This window comes from Callospermophilus lateralis, chromosome 7 (genome assembly GCF_048772815.1).
Source record: "Callospermophilus lateralis isolate mCalLat2 chromosome 7, mCalLat2.hap1, whole genome shotgun sequence".
NCBI classification, from domain to species: domain Eukaryota; kingdom Metazoa; phylum Chordata; class Mammalia; order Rodentia; family Sciuridae; genus Callospermophilus; species Callospermophilus lateralis.
In genome coordinates, this window is record NC_135311.1 from 28,692,078 (window position 1) to 28,713,467 (window position 21,390).

General features: G+C 37.8%; 1 protein-coding gene across 1 annotated transcript; it reads left to right on the top strand.

The window, feature by feature from the left end:
• The first annotated feature begins 7,264 nt into the window (after positions 1-7,264).
• Positions 7,265-17,332, top strand: Taf13 (TATA-box binding protein associated factor 13). The gene is made up of 4 exons (XM_076861625.1): positions 7,265-7,353; positions 8,208-8,286; positions 12,808-12,905; positions 16,110-17,332. The coding sequence occupies exons 1-4, from the start codon at positions 7,327-7,329 to the stop codon at positions 16,278-16,280; spliced, it is 375 nt and encodes a 124-aa protein (XP_076717740.1). The 5' UTR covers positions 7,265-7,326; the 3' UTR covers positions 16,281-17,332.
• Positions 17,333-21,390: the final 4,058 nt, after the last annotated feature.

Below are 21,390 nucleotides of genomic sequence, written 5' to 3' on the forward strand. Positions count from 1 at the left end.
AACTATTCTGGAACACTCAAAACTGAACCAAAACAGAAATCCATATTGTCTAGGCCTTTAAAACTTTCAACTTTTGTCTAAAACAGTAGCAGCACTAGAATCATCACTAGCAACTGAAGTTAGTTTTTGTACCACAACTGGATATAGATCCCAAATCATTCTAACCAGCTCCTAAACATATTCACATTCACTAATCTAGACTGAATCATAAAGTGCATCTTCAACTCAAAAAATTCTTTCTTGATTACTATGAAACTGCACTATCCTCACTGACCTTCTAATTGATTGTTCTGTTCTTTTTTTTTCTTTTCATTATTTTTTTTAAAGGGAGAGTGAGAGAGGGAGGGAGAGAGAGAGAGAATCTTTTTAATATTTATTTTTTAGTTATCGGCGGACACAACATCTTTGTTTGTATGTGGTGCTGAGGATCGAACCCGGGCCGCATGCATGCCAGGCGAGCGCTACCGCTTGAGCAACATCCCCAGCCCTCCTTTTCATTATTGATTGTGGTGACCAGTTCGGCTCCATGGCTTCAACTGTCACCTTTATAGGGAGTTCATAATTTGAATATCCTACCAGACAAGAAATAAAAACTGTACAGTTTTAAAAATATGTTCAATAGAGTTGGGGATGCAGTTCAGTGCTAGAGCACCTATGTTTTATCCTCAGCATTTAAAAAATTTTAATAAATACATTAGTTTTTAAAAATTAAAAATATGTTCACTTTTTTTTTCCTCTGTAAAATTGGGTTATAATGGTAGCTTCTTTCTAGGATTGTTGGAGGATTAAATGAAAACAATTTCTACCATGAAGTATTGCTCCATAAATGTTAACTATTATTGCTGTTGTTAATTTGTTTAAAATTTTTTACTCATGTCTGCTATGTGCTGGGTGCTTGCTAGATTTGCAGAGAGAAAAAAATAAGTCCCTGCTCTCAGAACAAAATAAATTAGGTAAGATAATACGAATAAACAAATCTTAATAGTATACATATATTATCTTCATTATTTTAAAATATTTGCAGAATATTCTTTAAAGAAAAATGAGAGGTTCAAAAAAAGCACATGGGTGAAATCATGTAACTAGTTATGACCAAACCTGAATCTGTGTAACTTCAAAGTTCTCTTTCTGTTGTTATCACACAGCCTCAAATTTCAATGCTTTCCACTGTTAACTGGTCTGGATGATTTTGTTCTAAGCATTAATGTTTCTGTCACCCTGGAAAACCCCATAGCCTCAATGCCATCCATCCCCTGAAGGCATGTCTCACATCAGGCCAAAGCCTGGGTCACTGGCTCTAGCAGCCCAACTGCAAGAAATAAACAGAGCCCCACAGGGCTGAGGGGCTTTCCATTCAGACAGCTCTTCCTCAGTTCATTTCAGCCTGCACTGGAGAACTGACAGTTGTTGCCAAATGCCTGTCAAAGAACAGTGGCCTGTTTGTTAGAGTTTTTGCAGTCATTGTAGTGAACAATAATCAGTCTTGGGTACTATGACTATGGCATTCTGGTTTAACCAAAGAATAAGTTCAATTGCAAAGGCACAGCTCACCAACAATAGCTTCATTTGAATTACAACATAATTGAAAAGGGATGTCTAGCAGGCCTTAATTTATGCTGCAAATATTTGTTCCAGGACTTTTAGATCTAAGGAATTTGCTAAAGTGAATGAGAAACAGAGTCTACTGTTAAACAGAGTTTAAGATTTAGTAGAAAAAGATAAGTTGTGTATAATAATAACAAAAAAATTTATATATGGTAGAAAGAAATGTCAAAGAGGGCTGGGATTGTAGCTCAGTAGCAGAGGGCTTGCCTTGCCCGTATGAGGCACTAGGTTTGATCCTCAGTACCACATTAAGTAAATAAAATAAAGGTATTATGTTCATCTACAACTAAATAAATAAAAAAAAATTAAAAAAAAAAGAAGTGTCAAAGAAAAATGAAAACCAAGTGTTTTTGGAGTATAAAGGAGAAACTTTGAATCAGGAGGCTCAGGGAAGACTTTATAAAGGAGCAGACATTTTAGTTGAGCCTGAAAGGCATGTTGCATCTCAATAGGTAGAAAAATATTCCACTGGGGAAGAAATAGTAATCCAAGGCCTGGAGAGGGAAAGTACAAGTACGTGTGGGGAACAATATACTCTATTGCTCAGTCCCAACTCAAACCTTACTTGCTCAGGGAAAACTTTGACATTCTTGGATCCTCTTTCTCCAACATAAGCTCTCAAAGCATTCAGTGTCCCATTGGTATACTGTGAGTTCATTTGCATTGTCTGTCACTTTATTCACAGTCCCATAGGAAGGGCTGATTACTTTACAGGAACTTCATAAATTCTGTTGCATGAATAATTGGAAGTGGCTTTGTGAAACTGGAATGTGGGGTTCATGAAAGGAATAACAGAAGACAAAGCTATAAGGCAGGATCTTGCTAGAAGGTGTGTGGGGAGGGGGACACAGCTAGCAGCTTTTGGTTTAGCCAAATACTGTCAAAATCTCCATATGGATATTAATACCTCTAAGTTTCAAAATAATCCTATAAGCTTAGTAACTATTATTATCCCTATCTGACAGATGAAAAAATGGATGTAATCAGAGGTCAAGTAAATTGTCCGAAGGTAACAAAGCTAGGATTTCAGACCAAACCCATCTGACTTCAGAACCTACATATTTAACCAAGGAGTATGCATACTATCTAAGAAACACATGGTTAAGACTGCAAAGGATTGTTGTGGAAATTTTGAAAGCCATTTAAAAAATAATACTACCTCACTAAACCTAAAAATAGAGAATAGCGTTGCAGAGATCTATACCAGGAGTGGGGTTAGGAATGGAGGTGGGATAGGAGGACAAAGCTACTGCCTGGATTTGTAGTCTGATGCTACCTTCCTGCCTTACCCCAGCCCATCACCAACACAGGTCTGAAACCCATCACCCAAAACCCTTCTTTCCCCGTTTCTGATAATCCTACCCTGTCTTCTCTCCCAAATTATTCTTACATAGGCTCAGTTACACTTCTCCCCATCAATTACCCTTTTCTGCTTCTCTGATTCAATCCTATTGTAAACAATCTCATCATTACTCATACCTTTTCTTTAAGAACTCACTCCATTTTTTTTAATATATATATATATTTTTTAGTTGTCGTTGGACATAACACCTTTATTTATTTTTATGTGGTGCTGAAGAATGAACACAAGCTAGGCAAGCACTCTACCGCTGAGCCACAAACCCAGTCCTCCATTTTTGGTTATAACAAAAACCTGACTTTTCTGAGCAGTTAACTAAGTGTCTGGCACAACTCACAGCTACATTCATTCAGTAATCATTTAGTGTAAGTACACTGTCCTTGATCCTACTTCCCTTTTAAGGATGTTTTCCTCTCTTTGCTTTTCTACCTTTCAGTATACAACATTTATTTAGTGTATACTTGAAAGGAAAGCAAGGAACTGGGAGATGAGTTAAAGAGAAATGAAAGACAGACACTAGGCAGAGATACACATGAGAATTTGTCAGAGCTGACAAAGGCACATCTCTCCATAGGTGGAGAGAGGCAACACAGGCTTGGGTTCTGTGACTGTTATGGGACAGTCAGGGACCAGAGTAGGGTAGTTCTAATGCCTGTGGTTAAGGGTGGGGTTGGTATGAAGGAGTGGTGATAGCCCTCCCTTCTGCAGGAAAGAATGCAGGCGTGAAGGGTTGGGTTGGTATTGAGAAACTAATGTGACTCCATTTTTGAGAAACCAGCCTCTACCTCAGAGCAAAGCCTGTTCAAGAAAGGGGGCGTGACCCTTGTCCTTGGAAAAACCCACAGAGCACTCCTAAGCACCTACCCACCCTGCTGAGTTGTTTATCTGTAAATAATGGGAGAGGTCTGCAGTGCCAGGTGTCCCTGACTCTGTTAGGCTAGGTGAGGACCCATAGCAACCCCCCTAGCAACCACCAATCAGCATGAGACAGGAAAAATACCTGGGATGCCAGATGACCCCCAAGTAGTTTATGGTGGTTGATAACATGTTGGGAAACCATATGTTTAGCACATACACCCTTCATGGCTTAAACCAATCAGTTCAAAGGAATCCCCCTCTTGTACTTACCAATCACCCCTACCCAACTTGTTCCCGCCACTGAATGTGCTAATCAATGTTAAGAGTTGTTGTTTGACTTTCCCGCGGTATGGAATGATTTGCTGTGTGATGTTGTGACACATAGAGTATCCCCCAAAACCTATAAAATCTCACTGAACAAAGGACCAGGACTCACTCCTGGGACCGCTGCATGGGGTACAGTTGTGAGTCCAGGCTCCAGCTTGCAATAAAAACTCTTGTTGAAAGACCCCAGCCCAGAAACCCCAGGCCCCATTGTGAAACCATCAGGGCGTGTTGCTAACCCACGTAAAGAGAGGTCTCTCTGTTAATCAGTTAAGGGTAGTCTATTGTGAGGGGACAGGATGGTTGAGGAAGAACAGAAAAGCAGATCCCAAGGCATGCCTGAACAAACAGGAACTGATAATGATAAGCAGGAACAGAAAAACCAGAGTGTTAATATGTAACTGTCATGAGGTTTATCCAGGAACATAAAGTGAAAAACAACTTTGCCCTTTAGGTAATCTATATGTTGGGTTCAAAATAACCAATAAGAAACCTGTCACTTCCCGCGCGCGCGAAACCTGCCCCATTATCCTATAAAAGACCTGTACCCCAAAGCCCGGGGTGCCAGTTCACCAAAGCTCCGGCTGAGGTTTTGCTGAGCACCCACAGGCGTCTGTGTCTGAATAAACCTCTTGCGTTTGCAGCCAGTGCCTCGTGCGTCTTTCTTGGACAGGGAATCGGTGGGTCTTTCATTGTAAGATTGCATTGGATTCGGCTCCTGGAGGTCTGTTGGGGTCCCACAAATCTGGCATTACAGTATGAGGGAGTGGTGAACCTTTTTCTGAAAGGCCCTTGGGAGGAAAAGGAAAACTTTTTCTTAAAATGGCCACTGTAACTTAAGATGGCCATCCAGATGCTAAGCAAGGACCTTACAATATACACATTCTTTAACCTTTTTTGAGGGGGATATTGGGGATTAAATTTAGGGGCACTTGACCACTGAGCCACATCCCTAGCTCTATTTTGTATTTTATTTAGAGACAGGGTCTCACTGAGTTGCTTATCACCTCACTTTTGCTAAGGCTGGCTTTGAACTCACGATCCCCCTATCCCAGACTCTGTCAGGCCTGTGGCAGTCACTTAGGACAAAGCAGCACAAGTGGGAAAGAAACACCAATCAGGCCCAATGGAAACACCTGTCAATCAGTGGGATCTCCTGACTAATGCCTGTCAATCAGCAGAACCCCCCTGGCCAATCCTGGAGTTCTGCCTGTTCCCCAGTCCAACTCCAGCTGGTCAAGGTACTCTAAAAACACCTTTTCCTGTCCCAGGCCCTTCCCTTCCTGCCTAAACCCCATAAAATCCCAGTCTGGTCCAGTTCCCACGAGGTTTCTCCTCAGACCCTTCTCCTGTCCACTCTGTGGGTCTGATGGAGTTCCGCCTGAGAGTGACTTGTTCAGCGGCCTTTTAAAATCTACCTCCTTTGGTCACTGCCCGCCTCACCTGATCTTTCACCCTCCTGATGACTGGGTTTACAGACATGTGCCACTGTGCCCAGCCCTTTTCCTAAATTCTTTAATCTCTTAATTTCTTTTTTTTCTACTTCTTGTACTGGGAATTGAACCCAGGGGTGCTTAACCACTGAGCGGCATTCCCAGCCCTTTCTTTTTTATTTTATTTTGAGACAGTGTTTCGCTAAGTTGCTTAGGGCCTCACTAAATTGCTGAGGCTAGCTTCGAACTTGTGATCCCTTGCCTCAGCCTCTGGAGCCACTGGGATTACAGGCCTGCACCACTGAGGCTGAGCTTTTGCAACTTTATGAGATTTATCCTTCAACTCTGCTTGTATTTGATCTTGAGTTGAGATTAATGCTATGTTAGTTAACTTTCCACTATTGTAGCAAAATACCTGAGATAAGCAACTTTAAAAGAGGAAAAGTTTATTTATTTACTTTTTTAAAGTTTTCGACTACACTAGGGGTGGTAGGATGATTTTAGATTTTTTTTTTTTGGCACCAGGGATTGAATCCTGAGGTACTTAACTACTGAGCGACATTGTCAGCCTTCGATCTCCTTTATTTTTTTAAAAAATAGGGCCTCACTAATTGCTGAGGCTGGGTTTGAACTTGAGATCCTCCTGCCTGGGCCCCCTGAGTTGCTGGATTTACAGGAATGTGCCACTGCACCTGGCATAGATTTCTTACATAGAAGTACCTTTAGAGATGCAGACTGTTTGGGGCGGGAGCATTGACTATTCAAATTACATCTTGTTTTTGATGACATTATTTTCTCAGCTCTTAGTAAGATCCAAGCAAAACAAAGTACTGTATACCAAATTTTGGGGAACAACATTCCTATAAAATGAGTGTACATTTAAAGTACGGGCAGATGCTTTGTATTTATGTTAACAAAAACAGATTCTAGTCTCAGATAATTATCTTTTTCACTCACTGAATGTTCAGCAGGACAGCAGGACATTCAGAAAGATTTTTTTTGGTTGTGAGACATCTTCTCTTACGTTGTAGGCTATTCGACATGCTTAGCTCTAAGCCTTATAATGCCCATGATTTTTCCAATTATTTTTCCGACCCCAAACACTTCCCAATTTTGAATCCTGTTGGTCTAGGAATACATCCCTCTTGAGTACTAGTAGGTAAACACAATATGCTCTCGGTAAATAGTGTTTGGATATAAATGGAGGAAAGTTAAAGTTGTTGACATTTCAGACCAAAGACCGCTGATAGGTCTTTCTAGGATGCACAACTTCGCAGTTCCGAATCGGGAAGCTCAGAATGTGCAGGGGCAAATTTAGGGTGACAGCGAGATACACGCCGCTTAGCCCCACTCTTTTTCGTTTTGGTACTGGGGATTGAATCCAGGGGCGCTTAACACTGAACCGCATCCCCATTCCTTTTTAATTTTTATTTTGAGACAAGGTCTCCCTAAATTGCTGAGGCTGGCCTCGAAGTTGAGATGCTCCTGCCTCAGACTCGGAGTCCACACTCGCTTTTCTTTGCACTGTTTTTAATTACTTCTTGGGGATTAGACGCAAAAGAGCATCCCTCCTCCCCTGGGGACTGTCTAGGCGGTCGTTAGGGAACTAACTACACCTAATCGCGCAGGCGCAGACCATATTTGGCGCCACCCCGCCCCCGCGCGTCACCGGAAGTGACGTAGAGGAAATAGTAAAACCAGCCAGCAGCTAGCCGGCGAGGCGCTGTGGGCTGGCGGGCTAGTGGGATGGCAGATGAGGAAGAAGACCCGACCGTGAGTGAACGCCTCGGTCTCAACGTTCTGCTTTTCTCATTCCTTTAGGCTCCCTAGCAGAGGCAGAGTTGAGAATCGAGTCTGTTTTCCTTAGCGAATTCAGCCGAGAGAATGCAGGGACTTCGCTTTGCTTGCCCTTTTCATTGGATTTGTCATTTTAGTACGTGGGACAAGACATGAAGGAAGAGTAGAAGGGTGGTTCTTTCCCTTTGATTTTGGTCTGGATCTGCCAGATACCCTTTGAAACACTAGAGAATTATCAGCGGTCACAGCTATTGTTTGCTGAAAGTCATTATGAACTGGCAGTCAAACTGCTAACTAAACTGTACTTACTGTGAAGTAGTGGGAAAAGAATGAACTGGAAGTCAGGAAGCCTAGATCTCAAATTCTCTCTCTCTCTCTCTCTCTCTCTCTTTTTTTTCTGAGCAAATTACTTAACTTTGAGCATCGTTTTCTTTTCATAAAATAAGGGTTACTTGAGGAAAGTTTTAGCACTGTATAAGCAAGTGCTTAGTAAACGTTAGTTTTACTGTAGGGAGTAGACTCTGACTCAGTATCAAATCTTTATCAGTAACGCTGTGTAGTGATTTATTTTCTGTTATTTAACAATCTACACTCGTTAGAACTCGTACATGTAAAGGCAATAGGATTGTTAGGTGCATTGTAGAAACTATTTCTGCATAACTTGGAAATTGGGCTCATTTTTAAGTACCTTCGGGGCTAAGATTTCATGATTTTTTTTCCTGCCCGATTTAGATTTTTTTAGCCTGATATCAGTGTTGAAAATACTAATTATTTGTCTATCAAATGCAATGCAGTCTTTGACATTTCTATGTATGCATTTTAATTTCTAGTTTGAGGAGGAAAATGAAGACATTGGAGGAGGTGCAGAAGGTGGACAGGGTAAAAGAAAGAGACTTTTTTCTAAAGAATGTAAGTCGTATTTAACAATGATTTTTTTTTACAAATCTTGAAAACCTTTGAAACTATCCTTTCAAAGTAGATTCATTGGGGCTGGGGATGTGGCTCAAGTGGTAGCACGCTCGCCTGGCATGCCTGCGGCCCGGGTTTGATCCTCAGCACCACGTACAAAAAAAAGATGTTGTGTTTGCCGAGAACTAAAAAATAAATATTAAAAAAAAAAAAAAAAAAAGTAGATTCATTGTTCTGAATGTGTTTCCCTTTAAGAATAGTATTCTCTGGGGCTGGGGATGTGGCTCAGCGTGCGGCCCAGGCCCAGGTTCGATCCTCAGCACCACATACAAAGATGTTTTGTCCGCGGAAAACTAAAAAAATAAATAAATATTAAAAAAAAAAAAAAAAAAGAATAGTATTCTCAGATCTGTCTCAAATTCTGTTTAAATTACTTTTGAATTATATATAGTAACCATCCTAACCCCATTATTTTTATACTCACACATACACAGTGACACAATGTGGTGTTTTAATTCAGGGCAGAACATACTTTCATTAGTTTTCATGTAACTTACCTCTGAAGAGAAGAAGCAGGGACTCCCTTGACTGTAAACTGGAACAGGTGCTGAAAACTGGGACTTTAAAGAAAGGCAGGGCGAAAGGTGCTGAACAGTGTGAGACATTACAGTGACTGAGAGATTATAATGTCCTACTCATTAAGTGGATAAATTTGACCCTTTTTGTCAGCAGCAAGAAGAAACTGCTGCTACTAGTGTTGGTGTAGACCAACCCCCGAAAGAAACCATAAGAATGTGCTTTCCATCTCCAGGTTTTGGGTCCTTAATGTATAGCTATGGTTGAGTATTGAGAGATGCAGCAATACAGATTTATGAATATTTGGTTTAATTAGGCTGCGTTAGACATGAGCAGTTCTCAAATACTCTTTTTTTTTTTTTACATTTTTTTTAGTTGTAGATGGACACAATGTATTTTTATGTTGTGCTGAGGATCGAACCCAGGGCCTCACGTGCATGGCAGGCGCCCTACTACTGAGCCACAGCCCCAGCCCTCAAATGCTCTTATTTTAACCATTCAAATCATTTTCTATATCTCAGTTTCTCACTTAAAGCTGACTACTCCTTATTCCATCTCTCTGATGCTAATTACTCAATTTATATCTGGTTTAACTTATGTCAGCATATGTAGGGAATCTCCCTATACCAGAGCATCTCAGTGTGACTCTTGCACAGTTGGTTGTTAGTGAAGACCTTTGTTTCTACTTGGATCACTGAATCTTTGTGATAAGAATCTGGAATCTTTACAGCTTTTTTTTTTGTGTTAGCAGAATCTAACATGTCTTACTGACCAAAATGTTTTCCTAAACCCTAATTTTAAAATGTTTTTCTTATTAGTATAACATAGAATTTCAAAGCATTCATTGCTGTTCATTTATGTCGTTATATATCCTTTAACCAAACAAAGTGTGTATACTTCCTATTAGGTTTCTCTTTCACAGTGAAATATGTTTTCCTGCTGGAGAATTTTACCCATCAAAGTGTTAGTGATAGCCAGATGCAGTGGCTCATGCTTGTAATCCCAGCAACGTGGGAAGGCAGAGACAGGAGTTGAAGGCCAAGGCAGTTCAAGGCCAGCCTCAGCAACTTAGCCAGGCTCTAAGTGAGACCCTGTCTCTAAATAAAAAATAAAAAGGAGTGAGGATGGACTGGGGTCACAGCTCAGTGGTAGAGCTTTTGCCCAGCATGTGTGAGGCATCGGGTTTGATTCTTAGCACTGCATAAAATTAAATTTTAAGGGGCTGGGGATGTGGCTCAAGCGGTAGCGCGCTCGCCTGGCATGCCTGCGGCCCGGGTTCGATCCTCAGCACCACATACAAAGATGTTGTGTCCGCCGAAAACTAAAAAAATAATAAATAAATAAATATTAAAAAAATTCTCTCTCTCTCTCCCCCACTCTCTTTAAAAATAAATAAATAAATAAATTTTTAAAAAATAGGTTAATCAAAAACCTAAAATAATATTTAAAAAACAGAAAGAGGGGATGGAGATGTAGCTCAGTGGTAAAGTACCCCTGGGTTCAATCTTCAGTACAAAAAAAAGATAGTGATGAAGTATCTTCCTCAAAATATTAAAGAAAAAAAAAACAATCACCAGTAATTTATATTGATATCACAAAGCCCTGATGTGAGGGCATATCATCTCGGTGTCCTTTTAAATGGTGTGTAACTTCATTCTAATCATGAGAAAATGACAACCCAAATTGAGAGACATTTTACAAGATAACTAACCAGTATTGTTCAAAAGTGTCAAGGACATGAAAGTTAGGGAAAAGCTGAGGAACTGTCACAGATTGAATGGAGAAAACAAAGGAGGCATGACAGCTGAGTAGAGTAGATTCTTGATAGAAACCTAGAACTGATGACCTGCGGTTATAGCTCAGTGGTAGGGCATTTGCCATGCATGTGTAAGACACTGAGTTCAATTTTGATCACTAAAGGCAAAAAAAGCCTGGGAAGAAGGACGTTAGTAGAAAACTGGTACAATCTGAATAATGTTTGTACTTGTACTTAGTTTTGATAAATATGGTTATATAAGATGTTATGATAAAAGGAAGCCAGATATAGGGCATATGGGAGCTCTGTACTATTTTTACAGATCATCTGTAAGTCTAAAATTATCATTTGAAAAAAAAGGCAAAAAAAAATATTACAGAATCCAAAAAGAGAGAGAGAAAATCTTGGCCCCTGTGGCTCAAAGGAACTCAAGGACCTTGTTAGTGTAAATGCTATGATACCTCTATCCTGAGCTGGCTTCCAAGTCACCCCTTTCATTTCTTCCCTGGGCCTGCTTTCTTCTCTTTTTATTTCTACTAGTTTTTGCTTCTCCTAAATAGTAATTATTTGTAAAGTACTTATTCCTTCATTTAGAAGTGTTTTCAGGGTTCCTTTTATTAAAAAAAAAAAAAAGTAAAATATATCAACAGTCATGTAAGTCCTTAGTGAGCTGTCTGATGAATTTTACATGTATATCCTTGGAATCACCACTCAGATTAAGATATATTTCCAGCATTTGACAGCATTTACATTCCTCTTTGAGAATCTGATGTTATAATTCTTATTAGAAAACTGTTAAAAAATTCAGGTGTTAAAATTTTTCTGGGGGCTGGGGATGTGGCTCAAGCAGTAGAGTGCTCTCCTGGAATGCATGCGGCCGGGGTTCCATCCTCAGCACCACATACAAAACAGGGATGTTGTGTCTGCCAAGAACTAAAAAATAAATATTAAAAAATTCTCTCTCTTTAAAAAAAATTTTTTTCTGTACGATTTCAAGGGAGATTTAAGGACTTCTTGAAGCTTTGTCTGTGAACTAGTTGGGATTTATAGACTATATAGGTTAAAAATGTGCATGAATCCCATTGGTCCTAAACTGTGATGCATAGAACTGTTGTGGGTCAGATTAATGACTCTGAAACCCGATCAGCTAGGTTCAGATTTAGGCTATATCTCTTACTAGCTGTATGACTTCGGGTAAGTCACTTAGCTCGGTGTCTCAGTTTTCTCATCCATAGATAGGGTATAATAATAGTATATACATCAAATGATTATTGTGAGGATTAGATGAGTTATATATATAAAAGCCTTAAGTACCTGGCATATAGTAAGGGCTATATACGTTTTAGCTATTAGCAGTTATTTTTATTACTCTGCATTAGATTTTTCTTCTCTTTTGCATGTTCTGTAGTTTCTTCCGATGACTCCTGAAAGGGCTTTGCTGACAGTTGTGTTGATATAGGAAATAAAATGTCAGGATTCTTTGTAAAAGCTCTCTGCCTTCTCCTTTTAATTACCCTGTTTCTTTCCATAAGAAGGTAATTGGAGTATTTTCTGTCATGTTCTTTCCCCTATGGCAATATCAGAAAAGATTCTTATGTCTTTTCCAGTGCCCCACTGCCTCACCCACACACAGAAAACACTTCTAGAAAATACTAAGCCATTGCTGTCCTGTGCTTACCATAGAGTCTCCCACCTAGAGACATTCTGGGGGTTGCTGGTGAGTAGATGATAAAGATTAGGGAAAGAATGTACACATTAGTAGTGGTTTAAGGAAGGAACTTGAGCCAGAGTTTTGTTGGAGATTATGGTGATAAAACTGGTAAAATCTTTTTTTTTTTTTTTTTAGTATGGGGGATTGAAAGTAGGGTTGCTTAACCACTGAGCCATATCCTCAGCCCTTTTTATATTTTATTTAGAAACAGGGTCATGCCAGGTTGCTTGGGGCCTTGGCTGGCTTTGAATTTGCAATTCTCCTGCTTCGGTCTCCTAAACCGCAGGGATTACAGGCATGCACCACCATTCCCAGTTTGTGGTCAAATCTTTTACACCAAAATCCATACATGGAGACAACAGATACAGTGTAAATATATTTTTAGACCAATATTTTGTATAATTTTGTTCACTTCTAGTTGATATGAAAAAGTATTGGCGAAATTGTCAAGTAAATAAAAATAATTATTCTTTCACAGTACGATGTATGATGTATGGGTTTGGGGATGACCAGAATCCTTACACTGAGTCAGTGGATATTCTTGAAGATCTTGTCATTGAGTTCATCACTGAAATGGTAAGATTATTTTATAACTGATCTTTTAAGAGGTTTTTGGCAATTTTTGTTTTGTTTTGTTTTGTTTTTGTAACTAGTCTGAGCTAATTGAAGAATAGGTTTAAAATTCTAAGTGTTTTTGAAAATCTAAAACTTATGGCATCCTTTTGAAACAAACTATCCATTGAGTGCCTGTTTTGCAAAAGTTACTGGTTTCTAATTATCATTATGGATGGAGATTATATAAATATGTTCCATGCCCTCCTCCTGAATTTTATTTATAAAGACATAAAAATCCTTGAGTAAAATAAAAATATTGCCCATAATCTCATTATTCAACATAATCTTTTTTATTGCTTTCTCTACTGTTTATTTAAATACTAATTTATAGTTCCTGTCTGGATGCCCACTCCAAACAAAAACAACAAATTAAAAATAAAATAAATAAAAATAAAGATATATAATGCTTTTTTACTGTAGTGAGCTTGGTAATATTTTTTGTACTCTAAATTTTGTAATACATATATTTTTGTGTTTTAATGATTACTTTAGTAGCTACATAAAATTTATTTGAATTGTTTTTTAATTTTTTTAATTTATTTTTATTTCTTTTTAAAGAGAGAGAATTTTTAATATTTATTTTTTATTTTATTTTTTTAAAGAGAGAGAGAGAGAGAATTTTAATATTTATTTATTTTTTTTAGTTTTCAGCAGACACAACATCTTTGTTTGTGTGTGGTGCTGAGGATCGAACCCGGGCCACACGCATGCCAGGCAAGCACGCTACTGCTTGAGCCACATCCCCAGCCCTGTTTTCTAATTTAATTAACCATTCTCTTATTAAAAAGGTTATTTATAAGTTTTCTTTTTAACTGACTGGTTGACCTTTTTAAAAAGTTTTCTGGGCCGGGTGTGGTGGTACATGCCTGTAATCCCAGCGACTCAGAAGACAGAGGCAGGAGGATTTTGAGTTAAAAGCCAGCCTCAGCAATTTAGCGAGGCACTAAGCAACTCAGTGAGACCCTGTCTCTAATAAAATACAAAATAGGGCTAGGGATGTGGCTCAGTGGTCCAGTGCCCCCAAGTTCAATCCCTGGTACATCACCCACTCTAAAAAAAAAATTTTTTTTTTTTTCCTGTGCTAGGGATTGAACAGGGCCTTGTGCTTGCTAGGAAAACTGTTTACCACTGAACAAAATCCCCATTCCTGAAACTAACATTTTGAATGATCAATTCTCTGTCTGCCCCATCTTTTGGAATACATTCTCAGGGATGGTATTACTGAGTGTGGCTGTGTCTTGGATTATTTTCTTGCTACAGAATAGAATTAAAATTACTTAGGTCTGGGTGTATAACTCACTGGCTAAGCACTTGCCTAAAATGTCTAAGGTCCTGCACCCTATCTATCTCCCCTCTCCCCCACAAATAGTGTGCATTAAAAAGAACTTTTTTTCTATCTATAAAGGTAATTAATAACAAGTATGATTTTGAATGTATTAAAGCACAAGAAGAAAATTAAAACCTGTAACTCTTCTCCCTAGAGACAACTAGTTCTGACATTTTGGTGATTATCATTTTACCTTTTTGTACGTATTTTGAAGCTTTTTATAAAATTGGAATCCTATGGTATGTACAGTCTTAGAACCAGCTTTTTCCATTAGGTAAGTCTAGAACAATTATGCAATGACTTTCCCCTTGTCATTACATAATATTCTATCATATTTTTAATTACTCTACTAATTGAGTGAATATACTCAGTGCCTATTAGTAAAATTTAGTTTCTCTCTTTTTTTTTTTTTGTGTGTGTGTATGTGTTTGTGTATGTGCTAAAAATTGAATCCAAGGGTGCTTTATCACTGAGCTCCATCCCTAGCCTGTAAAATAATTAAAAAATTTTTTTTTTATTTTGAGACAGTCTTAAGTTGCTAAGACTGTCCTTGAACTTGTGATCCTCCTGCCTCAGCCTTTTTTGGGGAGATGGGGGCCAGGTACTGGGGATTGAACTCAGGGTCACCCAATCACTGAGCCACATCCCCAGCCTTATTTTGTATTTTATTTAGAGACAGGGTATCATTGAGTTGCTTAGCACCTCACTTTTCCTGAGCCTGGCTTTGAATTCACAATCTTCCTGCCTCAGCCTCCGGAGCTGCTGGGATTACAGGTGTGTGCCACCAAGCCTAGCTTTCTTATTTCCATTTCTAGTCATCAGAAGTAATGCTATGAGCCAGGAGTGGTGGTGCATGCCTATAATCCCAGGAATTTGGAAGCCTGATGCAACAGGATTGCAAGTTCAAAGCAGCTCAGGAGGCTGAGGCAGGATTGCAGGTTCAAAGTCAGCCTCTGCAACTTAGTGAGAACTGTAAGCAACCTAGTGAGACCCTGTCTCAAAATAAAAAGATCTGGATATGTGGTTCAGAGTTTGAGCACCTCTGGGTTTAATACCTGGTATCAAAAATAAATAAATAAGTAAAATTTTTAAAAGGGCTGGGAAGGTGACTCAGTGATTAAGCACCCCAGGATTCAATCCCTGCTACCAAAAAAGAAAAAAGTAATGCTGTGATTAACCTTTGTTTTTGTACAGAATGAGTATACAATGAATGGGATGAGGTTTATTTGATTTTAAGAAATCCCACCAATATTTATTGGCTATCAAAATGGAGGAGGACTCAAGCATAATCGGGTGGTTACAAAGAAATTAGGAAATGATTTTATACAATGAAAACAAAAACTACATATACGAAGCTGAAGTTAGTTCAGTGTATGTTTAGCATGTGTGAGACCCTGGGTTCAATTGCTAGCACCACAATGGAAAAACAACAAAAAGGGAATATTAATAACTTTAATAGATTTACTGTCCTTAATTTAAAAAAATAAAGAAATAAAGAACCTGCAGAGCATAAAGAGAAACATTGCCAATTACCCAGTAATAAATTAACAAAAGGAATGAATAGAGGGCTGGGATATATAGCTCTTTTGGTAGAGTGTTTGCCTTGCATGCACAAGGCCCTGGATTCAATCCCCAGCACCACACACACACACACACAAAAAAAAAAAAAAAAAAAAAAAAAAAAAAGATGGGGGGATGAATAGAAAGAAAGACAATTCACAAATGAATAGCCATAGTAATTAGAATTTTTCAACCTCTCCAGCAATCAGTAAATACAAATTGAAACAACAAAGTATTAGATTTAAAATTTTTGAATTTAATATGTTTCTTTGTAATAGACTCACAAGGCAATGTCAATTGGAAGACAAGGTCGAGTACAAGTTGAAGATATCGTCTTCTTGATTCGAAAGGACCCAAGGAAGTTTGCTAGGGTTAAAGACTTGCTTACCATGAATGAAGAATTGAAACGAGCTAGAAAAGCATTTGATGAAGCAAACTACGGATCTTGATAATTTTTGTACTTCATGAAATTTCATTATATTCTGTGGAAATCATATATAATAATTGTGTATTTTGTTCAGTAATGTCCTAATATCTAGGCATGTAAATGAAAGATGGAGAAACAAAGTTTTCAGCCTTTATTTTCATGTCTTTGATTTTAGAGTGATCCTTGAGCCTTTAATTGCCTGCCTTTACATGACTATACTTGAATTACTTACTGAGTTTAATGACTACATGTAAGTTAAAGTACCTTACAAATTATGCAGTTCCTTCTGACTTTTGACTATCTAAAGGATGAAGTAGTATTTATGTGTTAGGTATATCTGTGCCATTATAAGCTACACTATAGCTGTTCAATATGTGAAATCTAAGTGTCATTTTGACTATGACAGCTGAGACATATGCCTTACATATTCTGAAGTTTTTAGACAACAGTGGTCTGAGATGTTATTAAAGATAGTGAACTGGTTTTCTTTTAAGGAGATGATATTTGAAACTACAAGTTTTTGTAAGAATGTTTATGTGTTTTAAATGATAATTTGTTTTAATATTTTCTAAAGAGTGATTTTTTTATTTTTATTTTTTTAGAAACTTAAAAGTTTCATGTTGATTCTTCTATGTTGAAAGACTTTTTTGATTTAAAACCTTTTGGACCTAGGTTACTTTTTAAGTTTTATAACTCATTTTCCCAATCATCTACTTTCAGGAGCAGGAATGGCAATATTTAATGAGCTAATGGTAGGATAACCATTTGGGGTAGTGTTTTTTTAACATATTTGTAAGTACTTGTGGAAATGTGTAGTTGACTAAAACTGTAACTACAAAAACCACTTTTGTAGTTCACAGTATACAGGTTTTGTGTGAATTTAGCTTACTGCATTAAATTATTGCCCTTGGCTTAAAATAAGGATTAAAATTGCATTTAAAGAGATCACTGAATGTTACTGTTTGTGAAACTGAGCTTTTTGATTCTACTTATAAATAGTATCTATAAATTGGTACCTGAGAAAATTTTACTTTCTTAACCTATTGATACAAGGAATAAAGTATAAAAAATTAAGCAGATTAATGTTTGATTTTGCCTGTGATTTATAATCTTTTTATCCCCTGGATATTATGTTTATTATTGGTAATATGATAATTCTAGCTCAATAATTTCTATCTTTTTATAATAAATATATCACAGTTCATACTGGTCTTCAGTGCACACCTGAAAAGCTTTCCCTGTCTAAGCTAAAAATAATAGGAATGGAATAATAAGCTATTCTTACATTACTATTTTTGCTAATAGGGCCTATTCCACCCTTAAGAAGGAAGTGGTAGCAACCAGCACTACTGGAGTGTCCTTAGCTGTATTTACTTTGTGTAGTGGGATACTATACATACACTGCCTTAGATCATATCTCTAATAATTTTGAGTGCCTTACTATTCTGTTAATGATCCTTACAAGTAAGACGTTTTAAGATTGCAAAAAAGGAATTTATTGGCTTACATAGCTGAAACATAGGAAAGAAGGGGTGGAAATGACTTCAGGATTTACTGGATCTAAGTACTTAAGGATAATTAAGATAGTCTCCTCATTTTATTTTTACTTACTTATTTTTTGATATTGGGGATTGGACTCAGGGACACTCGACCACTGAGCCATATCCCCAGCCCTAATTTGTATTTTATTTAGAGACAGGGTCTCACTGAGTTGCTTAGTGCCTTGCCATTGCTGAGGCTGGCTTTGAACTTGTGATCCTTCTGCCTCAGCCTCCGAGCTGTTGAGATTACAGGCATATGCCACCTTGTCCGGCTCTGTCCATTTTTTATCCTAATTTTGGTTTTATTCTCTCTGTGGTCTAGGAAAATGATGGCTAGCAGTTTTAGGGTTCCATTCTTACAACTCCAGATTGAGGAAGCTGTTCCTAATACAGAAAGTTCCAAGCAAGGATTATGATCATCCCAGCTCTAGTCATTCTTCTTGGCTAAATTGTTCTGTCCAAGAAGAAGTTGTACCAAAGCTTGGATCTCAAGCCTTACTTCTGTGGTGAAAAAGGGCTTGGGGTAGGTGTGGGAGCTGGATATTGGTAATTAACATAAAGGGGACGGGGGGCTGGACAGAAAAATACCAAATGTCCACTGATTTGATTGATGAACTTGTTAATTTTGAATTCTGCTAGGAAGGCAGCATGGCTGTCTTCCATTATCTAGGGCTGTAATGTGTAATATGGTAGCAGTAGCCATATGTAGCTCCTTAAGCCTAATTTAAGTTAAATAAAACTCAGTTTCTCAGTTGCACTTGGTATATTTCAAGTACTCAATAACCCCAAGGTCAGTGACTACTGCACTGGACAGAGGTGATACAGAACATTTTCATTATCACAGAAAATTCTTTTGGACAGTGCTGACCTACAGTACACAGGTGTTCTCCTAAGTTAACTCACTGAAAAAAAAAGAAAAAAAAAAACTTTGGAAAATCTCAAGCATTTACATAATAATGAACCTCCAGCTTCAACAACCAAAAATTTTTTGCCAAATATTAAAAGCAAACCCCAGGTGTATTATTTCATCTGTAAATTCTTTAGCATGTATTTCTAACAGATAAAAGTTTAAAAGGGTAACCAAATAGTATTTTATGCTATTATTATTAATTATTTAATATTCTACCCCTAATGCCCAATATATGTTTAAATCTTCCTGATTTGTCTCAACATAGCTTTTTTGAGTTTGTATATTAGCTTTCTCTTGCTAGTGTAACAAATCACTGCTCATTTATTACAAACTTATTAAATATTACCAGTTTTCTAGATCAGAAGTCTGACCCTGGCCCCTATACTTAGATCAAGGAACTGACAGGGTTATCTTCCTTTCTGGGTATTCTAGAAAAGAACCTGTTTACTTGCCTTTTCCAGCTTCTAGAGACTTTATTTCTTAGCTCATGTTTCTTAGCTCATGGTCCCCTTCTTTGCTCTTCAAACCTAGCAGTGATACATCTCTGACTCTTCTGTGGTCACGCCTACTCTGAAGCCAGATGGGAAGGATTCTTTGTAATTTTGGACCCACCTGGGATAACTCAATGTACTCTCCCCATTTCAAGGTTCTTAACTTAATCACACCAGCAAAATGTCTTTTATATCAAGTAATATATTCATTCACACAGGTTTTGGGGATTAGGATGTGGTTGTCTTTTGAGATGCTATTTTTCTGCCTACCACAGTTGTTATGAAATAAGATTTAAACATGATATCACTAACTATATTTGTTTCCTATGTCTACATTTTAAAAAATCTGTTATAATTCCTTCCCCACTTTGTTTTAAGTGAAGCTCTTTTAAAAATACCTTTATATTTTAGCATGTTTATTTGCTGCTTAAGCAGAGAGCCTAATATTATCTATGATTGCACTTGAAATTCTTTATTTTATTCTAAGTTGGTGTTCTTGGGTAAAAATTATAACATTAATTCTAAGTGTAGAAATTTTACAATGAGAGAAATAGCTTTTGTGTCCTTTCATCAGTGGAGAAGGGTGATGCCTGGAGAGTCATTTGGCCATTTGACCTCAGAAGCTTGCATTACTTGGATGAATGTACTCTCCAGAGTTTGATTTGCAGCATTGCAGGTCCAGAAACTGATTTCATCAGCAAATGGAGAATACATCTCTCCTGGAATGGGTTCATAGAAACCAAGCTTATGAGACCAATGTAAGAAAATGGATATCAATTTACAGAAATAAATAAAACTTAATGTGACCAGTGCATTCTTTTCTTCTCTAGGCAGACACATGTAGGAAACTGAAACAATTTTCTTTTCCCCCAGTACTGGGGATTGAACCCTAGGGTGCTTTGTCACTGAACTATATTCCCAGTCTTTTTTTTTTTTTTTTGAGACACATTAATTGCCCAAGCTGGCCTTGAATTTTCAATCTTCCTACCTCAGCCTCCCAAGTCTCTGGGTATACAGATATATACACCACTGCACCTGGCCTGAAACAGAATTATGAGGGTGAATCATAATGAGGGGAATTACATAAATGCATTATCTAGAGTACCAGGTAACATAGAATAGGGTTAACAGAAAATCACCTGGGCCTGAGTAACACAGAAGGTGGGTTGCCCAGGGAGCCACCTTCAGTATTGTCTTGTTATTGACCCTGGAAACTTGAATTTTCACAACCATTGTTAATCTCCATCCAAGCATTTTCTCTTGTCACTTTATTTACTTTTATTTTTTAGCATCCAGATTTAGCCCAGGGGTGCTTAACCCTGAGCCACATCCCCAGGCCCTTTTTATTTTTTATTTTGAGTCAGGGTCTTGCTAAGTTGCTTAGGGTTTCCCTAAGTTGCTGAGCCAGGTTTTGAACTTACCTTCTTGTCTCAGCCTCCTGAGTCTCTTGAGTCTACAGGTGTTCACTACCATGCCCAGTTGTCACTTTAAAGTGACTTTACATATCTCAGGTTCATTTGAACTTTGATCTCAAAGGTTATTCAAAAAGGGCAATTTTCCATCCTAGTTCTATGGGGAAAACTCAGTTGCTCATAATAGCTGACAACATTAAATATTGTTCCCCCAAATCAAGAACTTTTTGAAGCTCTGCTTGTATCCCCAAACATTACCAATTCTCTAGGCCTCATGCTTTCCTTCTTACCACAGGAGAGACTAAAGGTATGCATGGATGATCTGTGAGCAAAATGTTAGCTGTGTTATTGAAGGTTGCTTCATTTCCTGGGTCCTAGTAAATTACTACGTAAGCTATTCAAACTTAAATTATGGAATAGGATGGAGGTGAAAGTTTTGGTACATAGTATCAGATAAGTACTTATTAGTCATCTATTGTATTTAAGGCATAGCCCAGATATAATTTTCCATAAGGTATCTGGAAAAATGGGATTATGAAGTTATAGAAGTAAGTATATTTCTTTTTTTTATAAGATTAGCTTTTTTAATTTTTTTATTATTTTTTTTAAAGAGATCGAGAGAGAGAATTTTAATATTTATTTTTTAGTTTTTGGCAGACACAACATCTTTGTTTGTGTGTGGTGCTGAGGATCGAACCTGGGCCGCACACATGCCAGGTGAGCGCGCTACCGCTTGAGCCACATCCCCAGCCCTGAGAAGTAAGTATATTTCTTATAT